This window comes from Podarcis muralis, chromosome 14 (genome assembly GCF_964188315.1).
Source record: "Podarcis muralis chromosome 14, rPodMur119.hap1.1, whole genome shotgun sequence".
Classification (NCBI taxonomy): Eukaryota; Metazoa; Chordata; class Lepidosauria; order Squamata; family Lacertidae; genus Podarcis; species Podarcis muralis.
In genome coordinates, this window is record NC_135668.1 from 28,863,113 (window position 1) to 28,886,308 (window position 23,196).

General features: G+C 49.5%; 4 protein-coding genes across 10 annotated transcripts in view; 2 read left to right on the forward strand and 2 right to left on the reverse strand.

Moving 5' to 3' along the window:
• BSPRY (B-box and SPRY domain containing) overlaps positions 1 to 355 on the reverse strand; it is a 9,159-nt gene extending 8,804 nt beyond the window's left edge. Inside the window, exon 1 of one of the 2 annotated variants that reach the window (XM_028705692.2) lies at positions 76 to 355. In XM_028705692.2, the coding sequence (XP_028561525.2) occupies positions 76 to 297 (222 nt within the window). In that variant the 5' untranslated portion in view covers positions 298 to 355. The remainder of the gene's footprint in view (positions 1 to 75) is intronic. The other variant, XM_028705691.2, reaches the window with a different exon arrangement.
• WDR31 (WD repeat domain 31) lies at positions 319 to 15,315 on the forward strand. Of its 4 annotated transcripts, none has more exons than XM_077919074.1 (11): positions 319 to 651; positions 2,154 to 2,295; positions 2,954 to 3,036; positions 5,323 to 5,452; positions 7,262 to 7,336; positions 8,036 to 8,180; positions 8,267 to 8,367; positions 10,771 to 10,838; positions 12,007 to 12,148; positions 13,359 to 13,521; positions 14,859 to 15,315. In XM_077919074.1, the coding sequence occupies exons 3-11, from the start codon at positions 2,990 to 2,992 to the stop codon at positions 15,017 to 15,019; spliced, it is 1,032 nt and encodes a 343-aa protein (XP_077775200.1). In that variant the 5' UTR covers positions 319 to 651; positions 2,154 to 2,295; positions 2,954 to 2,989; the 3' UTR covers positions 15,020 to 15,315. The 4 variants fall into 4 exon arrangements, with proteins under 4 accessions (XP_077775200.1, XP_077775199.1, XP_077775201.1 ...); XM_077919076.1 differs by having other exon boundaries at positions 531 to 651; positions 2,158 to 2,295; XM_077919073.1 differs by having other exon boundaries at positions 2,154 to 3,036.
• A 1,161-nt stretch (positions 15,316 to 16,476) lies between these two features.
• On the reverse strand, positions 16,477 to 18,332 carry LOC144325527 (RING finger protein 223-like). The gene has a single exon (XM_077919078.1). It carries the CDS (start codon positions 17,228 to 17,230, stop codon positions 16,592 to 16,594), a length of 639 nt encoding a protein of 212 aa, XP_077775204.1. The 5' UTR covers positions 17,231 to 18,332; the 3' UTR covers positions 16,477 to 16,591.
• A 3,125-nt stretch (positions 18,333 to 21,457) lies between these two features.
• GLCE (glucuronic acid epimerase) overlaps positions 21,458 to 23,196 on the forward strand; it is a 59,577-nt gene continuing 57,838 nt past the window's right edge. Inside the window, exon 1 of one of the 3 annotated variants that reach the window (XM_028705603.2) lies at positions 21,458 to 21,598. The gene's annotated coding sequence lies outside the window, so the exon portion shown is untranslated. The remainder of the gene's footprint in view (positions 21,599 to 23,196) is intronic. The other 2 variants (XM_028705605.2, XM_028705606.2) reach the window with 2 other exon arrangements.

A 23,196-nucleotide genomic window follows, 5' to 3' on the forward strand; every position in this document is an offset into this window, starting at 1 on the left:
AGGGAGAGAGCTTTACCACATTACCCCTAATAGAGCCGCCCCATCCCCAGCAGCGCCCTCCCCGTCGAGGCTCACCCTCCTCTCGGCTGCCTCCTCGGCCAACGGGCGCACCCGGTGGTCCCGGCAGCCGCCCTGGACGGGGCACTGGGCGCAGACGAGCCGCCTCTCGGTGCAACAGAACCAAGACAGGTCCAGGGCGTGCTCCGGGCAGACGCCTCCAGCTTGGGGGCGCCCCTCACCGGGGCTTGGGGTCTCCCCGAGGTGGCGGCGTTCCCCCGCTCCCGGCGCCTGAGCCATGGCGGAGAGGGAGGAAGGACGGAGGGCGCGCCGGGCCAGGCACCTGTTGCGGCTGCGGCTCAGGTGGGCGGGCCGCGCCGTCGGAGCCTCCCTGCCCTGGGGACGCCCCGCCCGCAGCAGCAGCAAGCAGCAGCGACAGGGAGCGCCCCTTCCGCCTCTATCCGCCCAGAGCCTCCACGGGCAGGGGCAGTCTACCGGCGCAATATCCGCTTGCTGCTAAGGAGCTAGCTGGCTGTTCGACGGGTGCGGAGAGGCGGCGGCGAGGGGGCAGGAAGGCACCAAGCGGCTTGGCTCGACCCGGCAAAGCAGTTCCAAGGAATAACGGCCACACTCCCGCCGGCTCGTGTGGCTCAGGTGCTGAACTGCCATGGGCTAGACTAGAACTCAGCTCCCGGAGTCGAGTTAGGACGGGAGGGGTTGGGGAAGCAGGCAGACTAACAAGAGGGGTCCGAGCATGTGCAAAGCGCCACCCGCTCTCTCCAGCGCTAGAACAAACCCTCCACTGTACACGTGCATTTGGCTTTTGAGAAAATGGAACCTGCTCCAGTGGTTTGGGGGGGGGGGGGAAATCTCCAGGAACAATGGACCGAGGGTCTCTCTGAGCATGTGAAGAGTCTCCATCACTCTCCCCTGCAAGTGTATCACCTACCAATTCGTTTATCTTAAGGCAAGAACCGCTGCCTGTGTCTCAATATTGTCCTGGGTTGAGGATCATCTCCCTGCTAATCCCAGTCAAAGCTCCTCACCAGGGAGGGAACCGCTCCGGAGACGGGGCTTTGCAACTGATTTTGTGCCACAGAAGCACTATTAATTAATGAATAGCCCTACTAGTAGTAGTACTACTACTAATACTATGGTTTTATTATTGTTCCTGAGCATTTCACAGTGCCCTGACATTCATAAATTAAGCAGGCTAAACTTTCTCTGGCATGTGCCTCTGAGCATGGACAGAGTATGTTCCCCGTGTTATTACTGAGTAACCACAGGAGGCCTCTTCGAATTGGGCAGGAGAGATTTAATGGCTTTCAGGCTTGAGGGGCTTCCTAGGGGAACTTAGCCCCACCAATCTGCCCAGCCACACTTCTCAATTTAGACACTGACCCCCGGAAGCTCCAGGAGCCCCCAGCCAGACCACCCAGCTGCGAAGGTGGGAAACTCACCAGTGGGGAGGGTCTCTGCACCCAGCAGGGTGGGGTGAGGGGCTGGACCAGAGCCAGGTGGGCTTAGCAGATCCGAAGGGGCCCCAGAAGCGACTTGAGTCCATGTCGCTTTTAAAAAAATAGGTCCGGTCGACCCAATTTGAGTCGCATGACTCAAATTGATTAATTTTGTGTGGTATCTCTTTTGACAGTCTTGAAGTTGTGGAGTCAATAGTCACAAGTGTTGTAATCCACACTGTGATCAACTCCCGCGCGGAAACCAATGTCCCCACTGTGGAAGGACGTGTGGATCCAGAATTGGCCTCCACAGTCACTTAAGGACTCACTGTTAAAACCATGTTTATGGAAGACAATCTTACTCAGTGATTGCCAAAAAAGAAGTAGAAGTTGGCTGTTCTGCTGAAGAATGCCTAAATTCTTTTTGCGCATTGTCTCCACAAAATGACCTTGCAAGAAAGCTCTCGGGATGTGAATATGTTGCTCGAAAAACCAGAAAAATATTAATCACAGAATTGTAGAATGGTTTCGTTGGAAGGGACCCTGAGGGTCATCTAGCCAAATCCGCTGCAATGCAGGAACTTTTTGCCCAACATGGGGCTCAAACCCAATGCCCTGAGATGAAAAGTCTCATGCTTTACTGACAAAGCTATCATTCTGCAGACCGGACAGGAGTCAGTGCTTTCTTTGTCCCCTTAGCCAGGCATGGTGTGCCCCTGGAAGATCTGGAGTCTCCCCACTCTCTGCTGTATACCTGAAGGATCGTCTCCACCCCCATCGTTCAGCCCGGACACTGAGGTCCAGCTCTGGGGGCCTTCTGGTGGTTCCCTCACTGCAAGAAGTGAGGTTACAGGGAACCAGGCAGAGGGCCTTCTTGGTAGTGGTACCTGCCCTGTGGAACGCCCTTCTACCAGATGTCAAAGAGAAAAATAACTACCAAACCTTTAGAAGACATCTGAAGGCAGCCTTGTTTAGGGAAGTTTTTAATGTTTGATGTTTTATCGCTTTATTATTATTGTTGTTATTGTTGTTGTTATTAGTGCTGGGGAAACCCAGCCAGATGTGTGGGGTATGTATGTATGTATAAATAAATATGATGGTGAGAATGATAATGATGATGATGATGATGTGTCCCTTACCCGAGGGAACAGCACAGTCCTGAACCCATCAAGGGATAGGCATGAATGGTGGACCAGCCCTAAGCCAACTATAATGGATGTGATAGCTTTTCTATATATACTCCTTATTTTTAATTTTACATCGGCCTGCGTTTCCTGCTGATTTATAGCATTTCCCCCCCCTAACAGCAACAATGGAAGATAAGAGCAATGCTGTCACAGGTTTGGCATCTGCACTGGCATACTTCTGGAGCTAAGAGGCGGGAGGAGGCTGGGAAGGTGGCCAGCAGATGAGAGGGGCTTGATCAGAAGCTGCTGAGATGTGTGTAAACATAAGGCACTAAGTTCTTTCCTTTAATTCCTTCCCTGTCCTTCTGCCAGGCTAAGCGCTTTCGTCCGGCGAGTGCCTTTGAGATCATGGGGAAACTGCAGAGCAAAATTAGCCGAAACTCCTCCAAACGCAGGTAAGGGGTGCGGGGGGGGGGGACCCAAAGTGGTGATTTCGTGGGATTGCATTTCCCTTTTGTGGTTTTAGATGCTGGCTTTTCATCTCGCTCCTCTCCCAGCGGGGCAGCCTGGCATTTCTGTCTCCTAGCAGCAATCCTGCGAGGTTTCCTGATGACAGAGAGAGGAAGAGGGCTGGCCAGGCGCAGCTCGCTGGATGGAGGGGCAACTGCCTTGGGCGTCCAGAGGGTCCCTGGTTCAATCCCTGCCAGCACCTCCAGCTAAAAGGAGCAGCAGGCGGTGGGAAGGACCCTCCCCTTTCCAAGACCCCAAAGAGGCTTGGAGGAGCCAGTTCTCGCTGAGCCGCTCTGGTGCTCTGAGCCAGGAGTTTCTTAATTGAAGGCATCCTATATAGATGCAGGCAGTGATTTTTTAAAGTGTCCACTTAGAAGGCTTGCTGGAAGAGGGAGCACAGATAAGGCAAGAGAGACAGCGCCTGTCTGATTTACGCACTGTAGTGGGAGGGAGTTCCAAAGGGTCGCAGAAAGGATTACCTGGTGAGGTGGTATCTGCAGCAAGCCCTCTCTTGCAGAGCATAGTGACCAGTTGGTTGCAGCAAGGGGAGAGGTCATCTTTCAAGTCTCCTTAGCCCAGTGATTTAATTGGCAGCCAGTGCAATTCTTTTCAGTACCGCCGTCATAGTGCCAGGGCATTATTCTGCCCCGGTGAGCAGTTGAGTCAATGCATTTTGCATTTCTGGGACAACCTCAGCCCCACACTAAGCACATTGCAGCAGTCCAGCCTGAAGAATAACAGTGCATGGATGACCGTGGTCAGGCTATCCTGGTCCAGAAACAGACATAGCTGTCTTGCTAGCTGAAGCTGGTTGATGCAGAGGTCACTTGGCCCTCTAGCCACAGAGATGGATCTCGGAGCACCTTCAGAATATGAACCTGTTCCAGAAGTGGCAGAAGGTCCTTATCCAAAGCAGGCAATTGATTAGTTGTCTGGGCTCGGGAACCTGCTGATCCACAGTGCCTCTGTTTTGCCTGGATTCAGACTCAGAAGGCCTTCTTGGTAGTGGCGTCTGCCCTGTGGAACGCCCTCCCATCAGATGTCAAGGAAATAAGCAACTATCCTACTTTTAGAAGACATCTGAAGGCAGCCCTGTTTAGGGAAGTTTTTAATGTTTAATGCTGTATTGTGTTTTTACTATTGGATTGGGAGCTGCCCAGAGTGGCTGGGGAAACCCAGCCAGATGGGTGGGGTATAAATAAATCATCATCATCATCATCAAGAGGGCATCTCAGCTCTGACTCTCTAGTCCCCCCTCTCTTTGCACCTCCCTCAATAACTCTTCTCATCACTGACCACCTTATCCTTCCCCTTATTAAGGTTTGTGCGCTCTCTCTCTCTCTCTCTTTTTCTCTCTCTCATCCTACCCCTCCCTGTCCCTTTCTTCTTTAAATATAGCCTTTATTATTTGCAAGAATTGGCATAACACTTGTTTAAAATGTGGCATTAGGCCGTCTTCCCTTTGCTTTTTGATGTTTTTATTAAAAGATTTCCATGAGTATCAAAAGTACATCGAGTGTCTCTGCTTTCAAATCGTGGAGTCCTTCATGCAGGCCAGTGACATTCAATTTGAGACATTTTTTATTTCATTCCCTCCGTAGCCACCAAGTTCCTGGCTTGAACTTTGGACCCTCCTGGCCAGAACAGACTCTGAAACAGGAAACGACCTGAACAGAACACAAAACAATGGAGCAGTTCCTGGCTCCATTTCCCCTTGGTTATGAAATCTTTGCCACAGTGGAAAGTGGTTGTTGCCATGGGGTGCAAGGGGGCTCCTTTGCCATAAACCCGGGATCTAGTGTTAAGGACGTGGGTGGTTCTGTGGGTTAAACCACAGAGCCTAGGACTTGCCGATCAGAAGGTCGGCGGTTCGAATCCCCACGACGGGGTGAGCTCCTGCTGCTCGGTCCCTGCTCCTGCCAACCTAGCAGTTCAAAAGCACGTCAAAGTGCAAGTGGATAAATAGGTACCACGCCAGCGGGAAGGTAAATGGTGTTTCCGTGTGCTGCTCTGGTTCGCCAGAAGAGGCTTAGTCATGCTGGCCACATGACCCGGAAGCTGTACGCCGGCTCCCTCGGCCAATAAAGCGAGATGAGCACCGCAACCCCAGAGTTGGCCACAACTGGACCTAATGGTCAGGGGTCCCTTTACCTTTAGTGTTAAGGAAACCCAGGTGGGTTTCAGTGCCTCATATCATTCCTGGCTGTTTATGTTTGCCTTCTCCTTTGCAGGGCCGACAGGTATGAGGAAGAGCCCCCTCCTGCCAAGGTGGTTCAGCAGCCGTGTCCAGCTCACTGTGGTGCTGTGGCTTCAGTGGCGTCCCTCACGACTGACCTGTGCGTGTCAGGCGGCAAAGACAAGGTAGCCCGCAGGAGAGCAGCTAGCTGCAGCTGGCAGGAGCATCTCACTGGTCCCAAATGGAAGAGAGTGTGGGGACTTCTTGGGTCCATCTCTCTCTCCCCCAACCCCCTCCCCACAATCCTGTATCGCTGCCCCTCTGATTTTTAATGCCAGGTTCACGAAAGAAAAGCCCGGGCAGAACATCACCTCCCTCTGTGGCCACGTTGCGGCCCCTGGTGGTCTTTCAAGATGGCTGCCTTTAGGGGCAGGCAGCCCAGGGGAGCTGCTGGAGCACAGAGCTCAGCGGGCAGCATGCCATGGATGCTCCAAAGAGTCCACCTTCCTCTGGGAATCTGGAGCAACATTGCGGTCCATTTCTGAGGGCCTTCTGGTGGTTCCCTCACTGCAGGAAGTGAAGTTACAGGTAGCCAGGCAGAGGGCCTTCTCAGTAGTGGCACCCTCCCTGTGGAATGCCCTCCGGTCAGATGCCAAGGAGATGAGTAACTATATAACCTTTAGAAGACATCTGAAGGCAGTCCTGTATAAGGAAGTTTTTTATGTTTGGTGTTTTATTGTGTTTTTAATATTTTGTTGGGAGTCGCCCAGAGTGGTTGAGTGACAACCCAAGTCAGATGAGCCGTGGCATATTATTATTATTATTACAGTGGTACCTCAGGTTAAGTACTTAATTCGTTCCGGAGGTCCGTACTTAACCTGAAACTATTCTTAAGCTGAAGCACCACTTTAGCTATTGGGGCCTCCCGCTGCCGCCGCACCGCCGGAGCACAATTTCTGTTCTCATCCTGAAGCAAAGTTCTTAACCTGAAGCACTATTTCTGGGTTAGCGGAGTCTGTAACCTGAAGCGTATGTAACCTGAAGCGTATGTAACCTGAGGTACCACTGTATTATTATTGTTATCATTATTATTATTTACTGGCTTGGGTGGCTTTGTGTTAATGCTGGTGGCTCCGCTTCCTGTTTTTGTTTGAGGGGAAACTTGCTATCGTGGTGCAACGCACATGAACGACTGAGATATGATACATGCATACAGGTTTATTGTCCGTTGGCCAGAAATGGAGCATATAAGCAAATGGTGCTGCAAACTCAATTTAAAAATGAGGCCTCTGAAAAGCTGAACCAGTTCCCTGTCTAGTGCTGGCTGAGATATATGGAGTCGCAGACAAGCTCAGTTTTGATAGGCCCTTCCAGTTTAAAATTGTGCTCCGTTCCCACTCTATATTTTAACACAAAGTTAACTGGACCATTAGGTCCAGTTGTGACCGACTCTGGGGTTGCGGCGCTCATCTCGCTTTATTGGCCGAGGGAGCCGGCGTACAGCTTCCGGTTCATGTGGCCAGCATGACTAATCCACTTCTGGCGAACCAGAGCAGCACACGGAAACGCCGTTTACCTTCCCACCGGAGCGGTACCTATTTATCTACTTGCACTTTGACATGCTTTCAAACTGCTAGGTTGGCAGGAGCAGGGACCGAACAACAGGAGCTCACCCCGTCACAGGGATTCAAACCACTGACCTTCTGATCGGCAAGTCCTAGGCTCAGTGGTTTAACCCACAGCACCACCTGTGTCCCATCAGTGGAACGCCACATCCAGACCCATTACCTTTAAAGCACTCCTATTCCACCTCAACAGCCATGGGGTCTGTAGCTTGTTACAGGTGCCGAGAGTTGTTTTGAGACTTTTCGCGGAGCTTCCGTTCCCAGCACCCTTAACAAACTACCATTCCCAGGAATACTTGCGTAGGTGGTTATTTCTGCAGGGATCTGAAATATTGCATGAAAGCTTTCCCCCACTTTCTCTTTCTCCAGACTGTTGTTGTGTACAACTGGCGTCGTGGCACCCTGGTCAGGAGGTTCCTAGGTCATGAGCGAGAAGTTACTAAGGTAAACGCCAGATTTTGGCTGCAAAAATGTTTTCTTTCTGCTCTTCCCCTGGCAAGCATAGACAACAGAGACCAGGACTCCACCATGCACCATCAAGCGCTAAGCGACATAAAAAGCTTAAGAAGGGGACGGGACATCTGGGAGGGTGTGAGAAGGTGGCTGCTGTGTGTGCAAAAGGCGCTAGGTTCAGTCTCCAGTTGAAAGGCTCTCACAGAAATAAACAACTATCTGACTTTTAGCAGACATCCGAAAGCAGCCCTGTATAGGGCTTTACTGTGTTTTACTGTGGATTTATAATTGTTGCATGCCACCCAGGATGACTGGGGCAACCCAGTCAGATGGGCAACATATAAATCATAATTTATTTTTATTTTATTTATATAATATTTGTATACAGCCCTATACCTGTAGAGCTCAGGGCGGTTCACAACATGAAATTACAATATACAAAACACAAACTGCATAAGAAAAATAAAAACAAAGACAACCCAATAATCCATCATCATCATCATCATCATCATCATCATGGGGGGACAGCCCTCTCCCTTTTTCTGCCAGAGACCTGGGAGAGTGGCCACTGCCAGTTAGAGTAGGCAGTGATAGGTGGAAAAACAGTCTGAGGCAGCTTCTGTGTTTTTTGAACAACCTGTGTGGAAAAGGGTGGTTGTCTGAATCCACTTCTCTTCTGTTCTGCCCCAGGTGACCTGCCTCCCAGCCTCCAACTGGTTCTTCAGCGCTTCCCGCGATAAGACAGTGCTGATGTGGGGGTTCCAGGGGGGCTCTGGGGCAGTCCAGGGCTTCTCAGGGCATGACCTGGTGGTCACTGGCTTGGCTGTCAGCCCAGGTGAGGCAGTGACTCCTGCTGAAGTAAGAAGTCTGTGTCTGGATTCCTGACGGGTTTCTTCACGGACTCTCTCTTTCCTTGTTAAGTTTTCCAACAGCTTTGCACAGGCTCCCGTGACAACACTGTCTGCACCTGGGACCTAGAGACAGGGGACTGTTTGCACAGAGCGTCCATTTCCAGGAATCTGGTAAGGGCCGGAAGACCTTGGAAGGGAGAAGTCCTACTATTTATTACAGATGCCAAAGGTACAAATCCCTCGCCCAGTTTTAAGTGACCTCTTAACCATTTATAGCTAAGTGGAACTTCCATCCGTGTGTGTGTGTGTGTGTGTGTGTGTGTGTGTGTGCAGAAATGGAGTTCGGTTTATACTAAGGTTACCAGATTTTTTTTCAAAGAATCCGGGGACACTCTTTTTTTAAAAAAAGAGAGAAAAAAGTTATTTTTAAAAAGTTTTTTTTTTTTAAAAAATATATATTAAGAAGTAATAGCTTTTCTGTGGTCTCCACTGTCGCACGGTCTTCCTCTGGGCCCCGGCCTGCTCTCTTGGAGTGCTAGCCCTCCCAGTGCTCTCCTACCTCTCCTCCTAAGCCGCAGTGGTGCTGCAAGGTCAGGGCTCCCCTCTTTTTTCTCCTTCCTCTCTCTCTCTCTCTCTCTCTCTCTCTCTCTCTCTCTCTCTCTCTCTCTTTTCCTTCTCCTTCTCCTTTCCTCCTTCTCCCTGCGTCGGCTCCGGGGTTTTCCTGGCCCCGGAGCACCACTGGGCAGTTGGCTGGGTGCTCTTGCTCCCGGCTGAATTTGGGTCACGAGGGGGTGTGTGTCAGTGGTTCCCCCAGGTGACGCGCCGGGTGTCCCCGGTTCCTGCTTGGCAGTGGCAGTCTCAGCAGCCCAGAGCCAGCCTGGTAGCGCAGTTGGCTCTGGCTGGCTTCAGGAGCTGCTCACTGCCATGGCGCCCGCCATTTTGCCTTGCCGGAAGTCCCCATATGATGTGTCTTGTGCCGTTGAACCAATCACGCAACATTCATTCCCTACTAATAAATCTACAACACTTAAAATATAAATCCAGGGTCATTAAATGAAATCCGGGGACATTCTGGGGACAAATTTTGTCTGGGGACAGATATGTAAATCCAGGGACTTTCCCTAGGAAATGGGGACATCTGGTAACTATAGTTTATACTGAAAATAAAATACCTGCACCAAATGAAGGAAACAGTGAAGTTGGTATATGAAGCCCTTCCTATAATTTTGAAGGAAATGTAACCAATCCACTTTAAATTATTTAATTGCAATGTTTCAGCAGCCACCAATTTTTTAAAGGAAAGGTGTGGAGTGTTTATTCCTTTATTGTAAATAGAGCCTTGCACTGTCTGCCCACTGAATGCAACGGAGCTTACTCTCAGGTAACTGGGTAAAGACTAGGCAGCCTTATACTGCAATCCAAATCATTTTTGCTCAGAGCTCAGTCCCACTGAGTTCAATAGGATTTACTCCTTGGTATGTTCCTGATCATTCTCACAGTTTCTTCTTCTACTACTACTTCTTCTTCTTCTTCTTCTTTATTATTATTATTATTATTATTATTATTATTATTATTATTATTATTATTTCCCGCCTTTTCCCCTGACAGGGACTCAAGGCAGCTTACAGTTAAAAAAATAATTTCATTCTATTTATCTGTGGAAGGTGTACACAATCCCTTCCCTCACACATTGTTTCTATACAACAATCCTGTGAGATAGGTTTGGCGGAAAGGTTGTAATTGGCTCAAGGTGACCGATGTAGATATGTATATAACATCTATGTGTGCTGCGAGATCAAATGCCGGAGAAGCTTCCTGATGTAGAATAGGGTGTCCCTATTTTCATCAGAGACATGTTGGAGGTTATGATGTTTATTCCCTGTTTTGGGATTTCTTACATACGTCTGACTGGCTTTTGTCAGAAAGTGGTCTGGATGAAAGCTTGGCCCCATTTCATGTGGGCTTCTCTGAAATTCTAAGGGCATTCTGAGCTGTGCTGATATTGCTGAGACCGCAAACTAGGTTGTTTTAAAAACAATAGATGCTCGTAAAATCCTCTGCTTTCCGTAATTTAACCTTGAAGGAGTAGGCTTTAGAACTTGGTTATCACTCTTCACTCCACACGCTGATATGAGACTGCCTTTTTCCCCCAGGGGAGATTATTTTGTTTTGGGTTCAAGAAGCTGTACCTCTCTGTTTGATTCTTTATTTTGTTGTTATTATTTTTTAATATGATTTTCATAATGTATTATAATAAAGAAAAACAAACCAATCTAAACAGAAACAAAGGAGGGAGGGAGAGGGGGAGAGAGGGAGGGAGGGCGAGAGAAAGAAAGAAAGAAAGAAAGAAAGAAAGAAAGAAAGAAAGAAAGAAAGAAAGAGAAAACAAAGTCCTCTTTCACGTGTAAATCTTAACTTGTCCCACACAGAGAAAGGTGATTCCTCCCAGCTCTCACCTGGGAACTTCCCTTTCTTCTTCCATCCTGGGAGATTTTCCCTTCCCTGCCTCTCACACAGGGGGACCGCTTTCTGATATGGCTAGATGAGCTGCCCATTAATTGTTCTCTCCCACAGGTAACTCATCTGTGCTGGGTTCCCGGAGAGCCATATATAGTCCAAGCATCAGAGGATAAAACAATTAGGTATGTGAGCGCATGGGAGTGGAGACCAAATTGTGCACAAATCCAGCATTTCTGGCTCTGAACCCAACTTTCTGAAAATTTTGCTTTTGAAATTTTAGCTGCGGGGTGGAGTTGTTCGTCAGCATAGGATCCCTTGGAGCTGGTGGGTGTAGCAGACCTTGCAGCTCTTGCCAAAACTCGTGCTGGGGGGGGCGGCTTTCCCTGTGCACACCTGGTGGGGCTAAGCTTTCCTCTGTAGCAGAGCTGAGCTCCAGGACTACCACAAGATGTAGTGATGGAAACAGTTTATTTGCTGCAGTGGAATACACACGAATAAAAAAAATCTTTATAGCTGAAGTTCTCCCCATCCAAAAGCTTTTTTTACCTGTAAAGGTAAAGGGACCCCTGACCATTAGGTCCAGTCGTGACCGACTCTGGGGTTGCGGCACTCATCTCGCTTTATTGGTACAGCTTCTGGGTCATGTGGCCAGCATGACTAAGCTGCTTCTGGCGAACCAGAGCAGCACACGGAAATGCCGTTTACCTTCCCGCCGGAGCGGTACCTATTTATCTATTTGCACTTTGATGTGCTTTTGAACTGCTAGGTTGGCAGGAGCAGGGACCGAGCTCACCCCGTCGCGGGGATTCGAACCGCCAACCTTCTGATCGGCAAGTCCTAGGCTCTGTGGTTTAACCCACAGCGCCACCCGCGTCCCTTTTTTTACCTTTAGCGGTTAAAATCTGTTTTGATTTTTTTAATGCCATAGTTTATGTTTGTAATTAACAAAATCTTCCATATGTGTGTGTGTGATCCAAATCCCCAAGCATCCAACCGGCAAATCCCACTAGGGAACTACTGTAAACACTTTTGGGGTATCAATAACAAAGTCAAACTGAGCTGGTCCATAGGCTGCAAGGGTTGTTGTTGTTGTTGTTCCATGCCCCAAACCTTTCACTGGCTTGTACAAAAGTCTTTTTTTTTATTTATTGCCATACTGGGGAAGAAATATAAATTTAAAATAGCATCCTAGTCATTTTAATCTGTTTTGGTGCTGCTCAGCACTGTAGGGCAGTGGGCGGCCTCTAGCCAGACCTCTCGGGCCGCTTTGGTGGGACAAAATGTCTTTGGGCCAGCCGGCCACCTTGAGCCCTTTCACGTGCCCATTGCTGCACCTTTTGTTTGTGGCAGGATCTGGGACAGCCGGGAGCTGCGTGTGGCCCACGCCTTCCCTGCCAAGCAGCATATCCAGACGTCCTGCGATGTCAGTTCAGACGGGCGGTACTGTGTCAGCGGCAGCACTGGCTCCGGCGGTGAAGGCTGTGAGGCCACGGTGAGGTCACCAACAGCTGTGGGCTGAGGCAGGAGCGCTGAGCAGTGGTGGTGGTGGGAAGCTTGAACCGCAGAACTGGAGAGGGGGAGACAGGACCCAAAGGGTCATCTTCCTAGCCCAGTCCCCCACTGAGCCTCCCTCTCTGGCTCCATAAAGGGTCTCTCGATATGGCAAACTTCCAAAACAACCCGCAATGTAGCCACCTTTGCTTCCTCAAAAGTATCCTGCTCATTGGCGAGGATTCCGGTGTCAGGGTTGGAGCCAGACGCACAAAGAGTATAAATTTGTTGTGTAGCTTCCAATGGCCTGGTCATTGTTTGTTTTAACACTTTCTCCCATCAGTGAAAAGAGAGGGAGAGAGTCCCCTCCCTTAGACTTCCAAACCTAAAAAGACAGGGCGGACGCCGTCGGTGGGAAAACGGCTTGGCAATGCCAGGCCAAAGTGGGTTGCAAGGCTAAATTTCCTCTGAAGAAGGGAGTTGCTGCTGCTGAATTGGTGATACTTTGCAATGCGCTGGTGCCTTTTTCCTTTTGTTGTACAGTGGTACCTCGGGTTAAGTACTTAATTCGTTCTGGAGGTCCGTTCTTAACCTGAAACTGATGAATTTGGATTGCTAAATGGATGACCGTTTATGCTCCCAGAAATTTTTGAAAATGTTTATATTCTGTCCCTGTCTCTCTTAATCACTTGCTTTTTGCTGATTGATAAGATGGTTTGCAACACAAAAAGTGTTTCATTTAAATAACAACAGGAAGGCAAAGGTATATACAGTGGTACTTCGGGTTAAGTACTTAATTCGTTCCGGAGGGCCATTCTTAACCTTAAACTGTTCTTAACCTGAAGCACCACTTTAGCTAATGGGGCCTCCCGCTGCTGCCGCGCCACTGGAGCACAATTTCTGTTCTCATCCTGAAGCAAAGTTCTTAACCTGAAGCACTATTTCTGGGTTAGCGGAGTCTGTAACCTGAAGCGTATGTAACCCGAGGTACCACTTTATTGTGTTTTACTCATTAAAAGCTGCCTCGCAGGGGAACGTCCCTAAAGGGCACCTTAAACATCTAATTTTTAAAGGTAAATATTGCCGCTCTGATTGACGTTGGAGACCGAAGTGTGTTTTCACTCCAGCTTTGCAACAAGGGAAAGCTCAGTGGCGGAGACAGGAATGAGATTTGGGAGGGGTATGGCTTCACCACTTGCTCTTCCTTCCAGCTCTGGGACCTGCGGCAGGTGAAGTGCCGAGTGCGAGAGTTTTGGGGCCACTCCCAGACCACAGCATCCTGCATCTTCCTCCCTGGGGGCCTCGGGGCCTCCCCGGCCATTGCCACTTCGTCGCATGACTGCACAGTGAGAGTGTGGAGCCAGGACTCTGGAGGTAGAGCGCTCAGCTCCTCTTGCTGGGGGAGAATTGGCTGCAAGGGCCGCCTTGCTAGATCAGCAAAGCTTGAAGGAAGCAAACAGATGTTCTCTCACAGACACTTCACTTAAAGAAGTGAAGGCCTGTAGTAATGGCGGGAGGTGGGGAATCTGTAATTCTCGAAGTTTCCTACCTTGGACGGGTGAAGATACTTACTGGAAGGTGATGGGCAGAAGACAAAGGCCCCTTTGTGAGGGGCAGGGTAGAGAGGCTCTCGCAGGGTGGGAGACTGAGGGAAGAGGGGGAAGCTGCCAGGTGAGAGATGGGAGAGCTCATTTTTCTGTGTGTGGAATAAGGATTAAGATATCATTGTGACAGAGGGCCTGGTATTTCTTTTATTTTCTTTCTTCCTTATTTTCTTCTGATGCTTATTCTTGCTTCTTTCCTATTTGCCTTCTTTAGATTAGTCTGGCTTTTATTGTACAGTCATACCTCATGTTACGTTTGCTTCATGTTACGATTTCTCATGTTGCGTCCTGCGGCAACCTGGAAGTACCGGAAAGGGTTACTTCCAGGTTTTGCACCTCGCGCATGCGCAGTAGCTCTAAATCACACTTCGCGCATGCACACAAGCGCCAAATTGCACCACACACCTGGGCAGATATGGTGCTTCAGGTTGTGGGCCTTTCATGTTGCGAATGGGCCTCTGGAATGGATCCCGTTCGCAACCAGAGGTACCATTGTATAGTATGTTGAAAACTCTTAATAAAATTGATAAAAAGGAACCAACAACAAAAAAAACCCTTAATGTGTAGACCGGGGGGCCAGGGATCCAAACAAGGAACTTGAGGATTTGCACAAGGTATAGAGGAGAGTATAACTGAACCCTGCATAATTTTACCATGCACAATGTTACACACTTCTATAATGCCCTCCCCTTACTTGCCTTTTCTTAAAATGAAAAAGTCCCAAATGCTGCAAGCTTTCCTCGCAGGGGAGTCTCTCTCCCCCTTGGTCTTTTTGGGTACACTTTTCTGTGCCTCCCCCAGTTCTACAATATCCTTTGTAAGGTCAGGTGAGGTGACTAGGACCTGGACACAGTATTCCTAGTGTGAATTTTTTTTTGGGGGGGTGTTCCCTGACTGGCCAGTCTTTCAGCACCCCATCTCATCTCCATGCTGTGACAAACTTCACCTGTTTGAATTTCCACTTTTGGGGTGGCTGTTTGCACAGCCCACCCAAACATTTTGTTGGGCATGTGAAGCAAAGCTGGCCTGACCCTCCACCGAGAGAGGACGAAGGCAGATATTCTCTCCCCGAACACCAACTGACTGCCTCTTTCTTTCTTCTCCTAGCCTGTGTGGCTACTGCCTGCCTTGAAGGAGCCGGGGCTCTGCCTTCGCTGGCCGCCTTCGAGAGCAGCTCACTTCTTTGCGCCAGCTCCAACTCAGGGATTCACTTGCTGAAGTTTAGCTCTGCAAAAGGAACTGACCTCCAAGAAGTGGCCAAGTTCTGAACCCCAGAAACCAGCTTCCATGTGGCATTGGGGAGCAGCCTTCATGGGGCTATTTGGCTGAAAGCCTTCCATGCTGCTGTGTCAGGGAAGAAGGAAGTGGCACATAGATGGGAGTGCCCAACCGGAAGACTTCACAGGAGCTGCAGCAAAAGGACACGGGATCTGAGCCCAGCTAGCAAAATTGTAGCTCTGCTTAACGGGTTTAGCCACACCCAGGTGTATAAATGAGAAAGGAATGGACAGTGGAGCTCCTAAAGTGCCCTTCGCTCACTACTGTGTGGGGAAGATGGACCAGATTTTGTAGAAGCACTTCGTGTTTGTGCATTTGTCATGTCCTGTATCTGAGCCAGTTTTTTAAAATATATATATATATATTCGTAATTCCAGTAGTTCTCAGGGCATGCACATGAGTGTTTATTGACACACACCCACACCCAATTTTTATTTTTTTTAAAATCTCACTCTTCAGACCCCAAAATTTCCCAGAACAGCTTATGGAACACAACAAACAAAACAGTCACTGCCCCTCAGGGTTACAGTTCTTAAAGGCATGGCATAAAAGGAAAACAGATTTGGGAGGGAGGAGGAAAGAAGCAAGTTCAAGTTCTTAATGGCAAGTCTTCTAATAACCCGCGAGCGTAGGGAAAGCTCAAGGGCAGGAGGCAGAGCCGCAAATTGCTCCCTCCTCTTCCCTCCTACAGACCATGCAAGTTGGCACCCACCTGTGGTGGCCACATGGCCCCTGCTTGCCTCCACCTCTCTGCAGCCTTGCCTGGACTCTGAGAAAGGAACGAGGCATGTGTGTGGCGGTGAGGAAATGCTTTCTTCCAAGGTCTTTCTGTGCGAGGTCGCTGCCGCAGTTTGCTGTTGCAGCAGCAGGAAAGCTCTTGTAAACGTTGACCTGCAAACTTCTGTGGCTCTGGACCCCCACCACAGCTTGGTCTTTCCTCAGAGCCTAGAGCTGCAGGGAGGTGGAGGCAGCTGTGGACACCCAAGATGGGAGACTCATTTGGTACCCATGGGTGTCTGCATGCCAATCCTAGGCAAGTGGCCCACACATGGAGGGAGAGGACACAGCAACTCAAGGCAGGGGAGGAGTCCTTTGGGCTGGCAGTCCTTTGTTTCTAGCCCTCATGGTGGAAAAGGCTAAAAACAAGTGGGAAGGAGGTGGAAAGACTGAAGAGGCTGGAGGGGGTGGCCTGAGCATAACTTCTAGGAGCCTGAGGTGAGGGGCCCAGGCTGGAGGATCATGCAGTTTTGATGCCACCACAAAATCACAGAAAAATACACAACCTGCCTGTTACCACAGACTGCAGAATCCAGTGTTTTTTGGTGGATTTTTAAATGTGCCTCTTTTTGTTCCTCTAGTCCAATTGCATCTGTAGGACAAAGTGTTCACTTAACCTGCTCAATCTTAAACTTCACCACTCACTTATAATGAGAGAGAGAGAGAGAGAGAGAGAGAGAGAGAGAGAGAGAGATGTCCTCGTTTGCATATGCAAATGGCCACCCTACCCAAAGCAAGTGAGCAGCCTTGCACTGGAGCCCAGCTCAGCACTGCAACCTCCAGCATCAGCGCTGCAATCCTAACATTAGGGCTGTGGACAACAAGAGCCCCAAGACCATCAGGGCAGTGGCACAGAAGAGTCCAGGGTAGTGGTCCCACAAGAGGCAGCAGGTTTCCCAGCATCTGGATACGGGGTGGGCGACAATGAGCTCCCTGGGGTCAGACCCTCGGGGCGCGGCAGCCTTGAGCAATTCCAGGGTCACAAGCACCGCAAAGGCCTCTTCTTCTTTTGCATTCCCTGGCAGCTTCCTGCGCCAGCACAGACGGAAGCCGTCCAGCCAGACCTCCTGCACCTCCCTCATCCACGGGGGGAACTGCTGGACGATGTCCATGTTGACTGGAAGCCTGGGGACTCCTCCGCAGGGTAAGGGGACGCTCCCCCTGCAGAGTGGGCACTGGAAGCTCTGGCTTGACTTGAGGAAGACGCACAGCCTGGCCAGGCACTCCAAGCAGAAGGTGTGGGAGCAAGGCAGGAGGCGAGGGGCCCTGAAGACATCGTCGAAGGAGAGGTAGCAAATGGGACACTCCGCTGCAGATGCCCCTTCTTCCACTGTTCGGCTTGCAGCAGTAGGAGAAGGGTCCATTGCTTCCACCTGCCCCTGGCCAGACCTGGAGCCACTTTCCAGAGAGTCCAAAACCTCCATAGGGATAGACTTCCCCACCTCACAGGTCCGTGATTCCTGGTCTCCTTGCTGAGAGTGGCCTCACCAACCTTAGTTTGATGAAGGGCTCAGATGAGAACCGGAGCCTCTGGAGTTTCTCATGGTGGTGGGACCCTGGCCACAAGAGTCCTCCAGGCTGCTTGAAATCCTCCAGCCACTCCAGACTCAGAGGCCACCTCTGGGACCCTCTTGAGGGAGCTCTCAGCCCTCCTCCCAAGATGAGCTCCTGTGCATCTAGCCAGTGAGACTGGGCAACCAGCCTTGTGTTTGACACCTTCCCTCCCTCTGTGTGGGCAGCGAGTCCTTCTGCTTGCTTAGCAACTGGGGCTGGGCAGTGCTGGCCGGCCTGGTCTGGTCTGGCAGGGCAACAGCAATGGGGGGGGGTATCCCTTTAAATGCTGGTGCTCCCTGCATTTGCGTGTCCCTCCCAGCCATTCCACTTTTGCTGCCCAACCTGTTCTTAGCTACACACCTCCTTGAGTTATGTTTAATCTGCAAACAAAAGCTTTTGTTAAGTTGTGGGTGAACATATCAGACGACACAGTGATTCTTCAAACAGCTCGTGTTTATTCACAGGCCAGAACAGAACTGGGCTGAAGGGTTCCGCCAACCTGCTTATATAGGGCTCCACTACAAAAGCTACAGTAACAACTTTCTGTAACTATCCAATCACTGAACGTCGCTTTCCATTCCTTATTTGCATATGTGGACCTGAGTGAAAACTATCTACAGTATCCCCCTGCCGGCCCAGGGTGAGAACTTCAGTACATAACACCTTTGTCCAGGAAGTGACTGCATGCCCTCCAAGTGTCCTGGTTCTCCAGGGACAGTTCTGGAATTACGAAAGCCATCCCAGCTTCCCAGAATGTCCCTATTTTCCCTGCCAGCGCTGCCACTGCCGAAATCCAGGAGGAGGAGGAGGAACTGGTGCTTGTCCCAAGGGATGGTGGTTGCAGTGTTGAACTTCTTTCGCCAGCCAAGTTTGCGCAGTGACTGGGTCGATGGAATAAAAACTTGCCCGCAATATTTTTTGCTTACTTTATTTTTAAATAATAACCAAACAGCTGCAACTCACCGCTCTACACTAGCCAGTACCGTACAAAGCATTTGGTCAACTTAAATACAGTTTTCAAAATAACCGATTACCCTATCACATTGCTGCATTTGGTGCAGTAGGTAAACTCCCCCTGCTAATTAGTTAAATTAAGATACCTCAGGTGTGCTGCCATGCAGGTTATAATTAAAAACACACACCTCTGAGTAGCACCATTGACCACCTCAATATTAAGAAAACCTAACACGCAGCAGTGAGGGAGCATCCCATGACCTCTCCATGGTTGCTGCTGCCGGCCTCCTCCTTAGGCAACTCGTAGTGGCTGCCGGAGAGTGGGCAAGGAGGAGAAGCTGCCCCTTTCTAAAATATATATATATTGGTGTGTGCTTTTCCTGGATTATCTCATGAGGATCATCTAGTCCAACCCCCTGCACTGAGGGACTCTTTTGCCCAACGCAGGACTTAAAAACTATAAGGTATAGCGTATTTTTTTTCCACCCCAGTGACTTGGATGGGTGAGGAAATACAGGACAGCCATTTTAATCAAAATCTGAGATGTATTAGTTAATAAAAATATATATGTGGCGATCTGTCATTGAACAACCACATTGAAGAAGGTCACAGGGGCAACCCAAATCTTGTTGCTGGATGCGAAGGGGCCCCAAAACTCCATGGCCTGACTCAGTAGAAAGCAGTTTCCTTTGCTCATATATTACTCTTGCAGTGGGACTTCTGCAATTTCTGGTATTGTGCTGGGTAAAGAGTCCGAGAGGTTTTCTCAGGCCTTCTTTTTAAAACTTGAAATGATGGGGACTGAATTTGGGAACTTTAGCATGCAGAGCTGATGCTGTACCACAGAGACAGCACCCCACCTAAATCCTAAAAGGGAGATAAAAATAAAATAAAATAATATTTTGTGGCACCTGAGCTTTGCCATGTAGTAACACTTCATGAGAATTTTTTATATGAAACGCGCTGAGTACAAAGACTGCATTGTCTATGAACTCTTACATCTGGCAAGGAATGTAGAAGCATCATTATAGCTTTGAATCCATTTGCAATTGTAATTCATGGAAGTGACTTGCTGTGACAGCCGAGGTTATAAGTACCTTTTATGCTCTTAAAAACTGATTGCCTTTCATATCCCTAAATCTCTTTGTAGATTTTCCACAAGCATTTTATTCTCGCTCTATGCGTGCGTGCGTGTGTGTGTGTGTGTGTGTGTTTGAGGCAAGTTCTTGACATGACACTGCAATCGCACATGTCGCCATAGAAACCACCTGTGGGACAATTTTTTTGGGGGGGTTGGGGTGTTTTTTTTAAAGTGATGTGGATGTAGTTGCATTTGATCTTGGAGACCGCTTTTGGTTAATGAACAATGAAGAGAAACAGCCTATAATTAAAACACCTTCACTGCGACATTTTAATGATGGCCAATTAAAATGATGGTTTAATTTTGGCTCACATTCATGTTAATTTCCTGTCCTATAAGGAAGGTCAGTGTGCCATTGGTTAAGACTGCAATCCTGCAGCCAGTGACCTAGGATTAAGACCTACTGAACTTAAATGAGCTTAGTCTGGAGAAAATATGTGGAAGACTGTACTGTTGGTAAGATAACAAGGGAGAAATATTACCCTGCAGCAAAAATTACTGGGAAATTTTGGATGCCAGGCACACCAAATTTGTGCAAGCAACCTTCTCCAATGCAGTGCCCTCCTTTTTTTTTTGAACTACAACTCGCATCAGCCCTAGCAAGCATGGCTGTATTGCAGACGTTCCAAGTGTGTCTATTTTCCAGCGACAGTCTCGGATTTACAGAAGCTGTCCCAGTTTCTGATTTTATACCAGAATGTCCCGCTTTCCCTTTGGATGTTCAAATTTGCATCAGAGAAATGTGGATATTATGGAGTTATCTGACCCCCAAGCCATCTGAAGGCAGCCCTGTATTGGGAAGTTTATTAATATTTTATATTTTGTTATGTTTTTATAGATGCTGGAAGCTGCCCAGAGTAGTGGGGCAACCCAGTCAGATGGGTGGGGGTATAAATATCATTATCATCATCATGAAATTGTTGTTGTTGTTTAGTTGTGTCCGACTCTTCGTGACCCCATGGACCAGAGCACGCCAGGCACTCCTGTCTTCCACTGCCTCCCGCAGTTTGGTCAAACTCATGCTGGTAGCTTCGAGAACACTATCCAACCATCTCGTCCTCTGTCGTCCCCTTCTCCTTGTGCCCTCCATCTTTCCCAACATCAGGGTCTTTTCCAGGGAGTCTTCATAGAATGTCCCTATTTTCATCGAAGAAATGTTGGAGGGTATGCAGCTAGTAAGCGTATATTTGGATGAGGCTGCAAAGGGCGTGGAAGGGCCCAGTCACCGTGGTAACGCCCTTTTCTCCAACCTATAGCCTGCAGCCAAAGTCAGCCGCACTCAGACTAGCCCCACTGACATTAATGGATGTGGCTGACTTGGCTCAACTCTGATTACCGCCCTATGCATTTGCTGTTTTTAGTTCCACATCTTCAAAACGAAGTAAAATGACACTTTTTGCATTAATTTGCATATGCAAATCAGTGCTGATAAGGCCTGCATGCCTGCTGCCTGCACCCCACATTTCGGCTGGTCCGCGATCCTTTAAACTCCTCTTTTCCCCCAAGCTGGTTCTCCATCCATCCAATCCTTCCTCCCTTTGCACAGGTGAAAATGAAGCAGAGCATCACTTTGCGGACTCCAAATCAAGGCGAGAGAGAGAGAGAGAGAGAGAGAGAGAGAGAGAGAGAGAGCGCAGACCTCCGCGTCATCCGATTGGCTAAAGCGCCGCTAACCGCTCTAACGATTGGCCGGCTCTTCTATCCTAGGCCCGCCTCTCCCTCTCCCTCTCTTCCCCCTCTTTTTTGCCCTGGCAGAGGCGGAGCAACTCCTGATTGGCCAAGCGGTTGGTGTGTTGTGATTGGGCTTCCGTGCCGAAGAGCTGGAGGGGAGGAGTAGAGAGCAACCCCGGCCTCCGTCCCTCCCATCCTTGCACACGTCAAATAGACGGGTGCCTTGGTTTGATTGACGGCGCGAGAGCTCTCGCTTGCGGCCCCGCCCTCTCCTTCCCTGCCTGTGTGGCTCTCGCGGGAAGTCGGAAGGGGGCGGCGTCTCCTCGCCGAGGCTGCTGCTGCTGCTGCTCTCCGCGCGCGCTCATTCACTCTCTTTCTCTCCTGCTGAGTGGCTGCCTGGGCCGGGCTGCCCCAGAGGAGAACGGAGGGGAGCGGGAAAAAACCCCTGTGTTTCAAGGACCCGTCCGCGCAGGTAAGAGGGTGAGGCGGTAGGGCAGCCAGTCAAAAGTGGGGTGCTGTGTTTGTGGGTGCGGCGCCCTTTTCTCCCTTGGAAGAGCCAAATGGGGTGGGTGGGTTGGAAGAAGGAAAGGGGTGGGTCTCCCTCTTGCCTCCTGGGGAGGGGTGTCTCCTCATTTGGGGGTGTTTGGGGAGGGAGGTCTTCTCAGTATTTGGGGAGGGGGTTAGAGGAGGCCAGCAAGTCCAGGAAAGGATTGGGGGGGGGTGTCCTGTGGGTGGCTTACTCTCTCCCAGTAACTTTCCTACCTTATGTATTTGAGAGACAGTCCCCCCTTTTTTACTGTTGGTGGAAGTTGAGGGGGGTCCTCTTTCCATTCCCTCCCCTAAAATTATAGATACAAATGAGAGAGAGAGAGGAGGTACCTTTTCCTGAGAAAAAGGGTTTTTGTTGCTGGGGGGGTGCTCTGTTTCCCCCTCTTTCATAACAGGCAGGGTTAGGGTCTGGCCTTCCTTCTGGGACTGGGTTGAACCCATGACTGCCCCCCATTGCACAACAAGCACAGCTGGCCTTTGTTGAGCTCTTCCCTTTCCTTGCCCCAGGAGTCAGGGTTTTTTTTGGGTGCTTCTCTAGATAACTCTTTTTCTTCCCCTCAGGAAACATGGTGGGTAACAGCTGTGTTAGTGTTGGCTGTGTCAATGTGCAGGTAGCCCTTTGCAAAGTGACTTTGGCAAAGGGAGGCAGGAGTCTGCCCCAAGAGCCCTACAATGTAAAAAAACAAAACAACCCTTAAAATATGCTTCTTTCAGTGCTCTGCCTGACTCTAGTGCTAGGGCACCCCAGCTTTCCTCAACCTGTTGCCCATTAGCAGTCTTGGACTACAACTCCCATCAGACGCTGTGTCATACGGCTGTGCTGGAGTAGACTTTATGGCTGTGCTGGCTGACACTGATGGGAGTTGTAGTCTACAACAGCTGGACAGCACCAGGTTGGGAAAGACTCCTCTAGTTGTGATTGTTCTGAGAAGGCTACTAGCCATGATGGCTATGCTGTGCCTCCAAGGTTGGAGGCAGGAGTGCTTCTGAATACAGTTGCTGGAAACCATAGAAGGGGACAGTGCTCATGTGCTCAGGTCTCGCTTGCCGGTTTCCCTTTGGGCTGTCTGGTTGGCCACAGGATGCTGGACTAGAAGGGGCATCGGCCTAATCTAGCAAAACTCTTACATTCTTAAGGTGACTGCAGAGATAACAGTTTTGGTGCTGGTAACAGCCAAAAACTTGCAGGTTTTTTTGTGGTGTGTAGGAGAAGGAGATATGTCAGGGTTCAATATGTCTGAATGGGCAAATCCAGTGGCTAGCAAGATTTCCATCCACTGTGTCCTGGCCGTGTATGATTCTAGCTGGAAGGAACACTTTGAATCTTGGGGTTGCCTGGGGCTTTTTTTTTTGTGTAGTCTCAGTTGTACCCGTTGCACTGTCTTTGAGTCTGGATACTCTATCTGTTCCTTTCCTTTTGCATGTGAAGTTCGCATTTCTTTTGCTGCAGTCTCTGAGAATCTAGATACGAAATGGAGAGCAGAGCGTTTGGAATTTCACAGAAAAAAGATGTTGTCCACT

What these genes read in the sequence shown, in the direction of transcription:
- LOC144325527 (XM_077919078.1), bottom strand. Translation starts at nt 17,230, where the DNA reads ATGGAGGTTTTGGACTCTCTGGAAAGTGGCTCCAGGTCTGGCCAGGGG.
- WDR31 (XM_077919073.1), top strand. Translation starts at nt 2,990, where the DNA reads ATGGGGAAACTGCAGAGCAAAATTAGCCGAAACTCCTCCAAACGCAG. An exon ending in ATGAGCGAGAAGTTACTAAG is followed by an intron (nt 7,337 to 8,035) that starts GTAAACGCCAGA and finishes GTTCTGCCCCAG; the next exon opens with GTGACCTGCCTCCCAGCCTC. An exon ending in TGGCTTGGCTGTCAGCCCAG is followed by an intron (nt 8,181 to 8,266) that starts GTGAGGCAGTGA and finishes TTCCTTGTTAAG; the next exon opens with TTTTCCAACAGCTTTGCACA.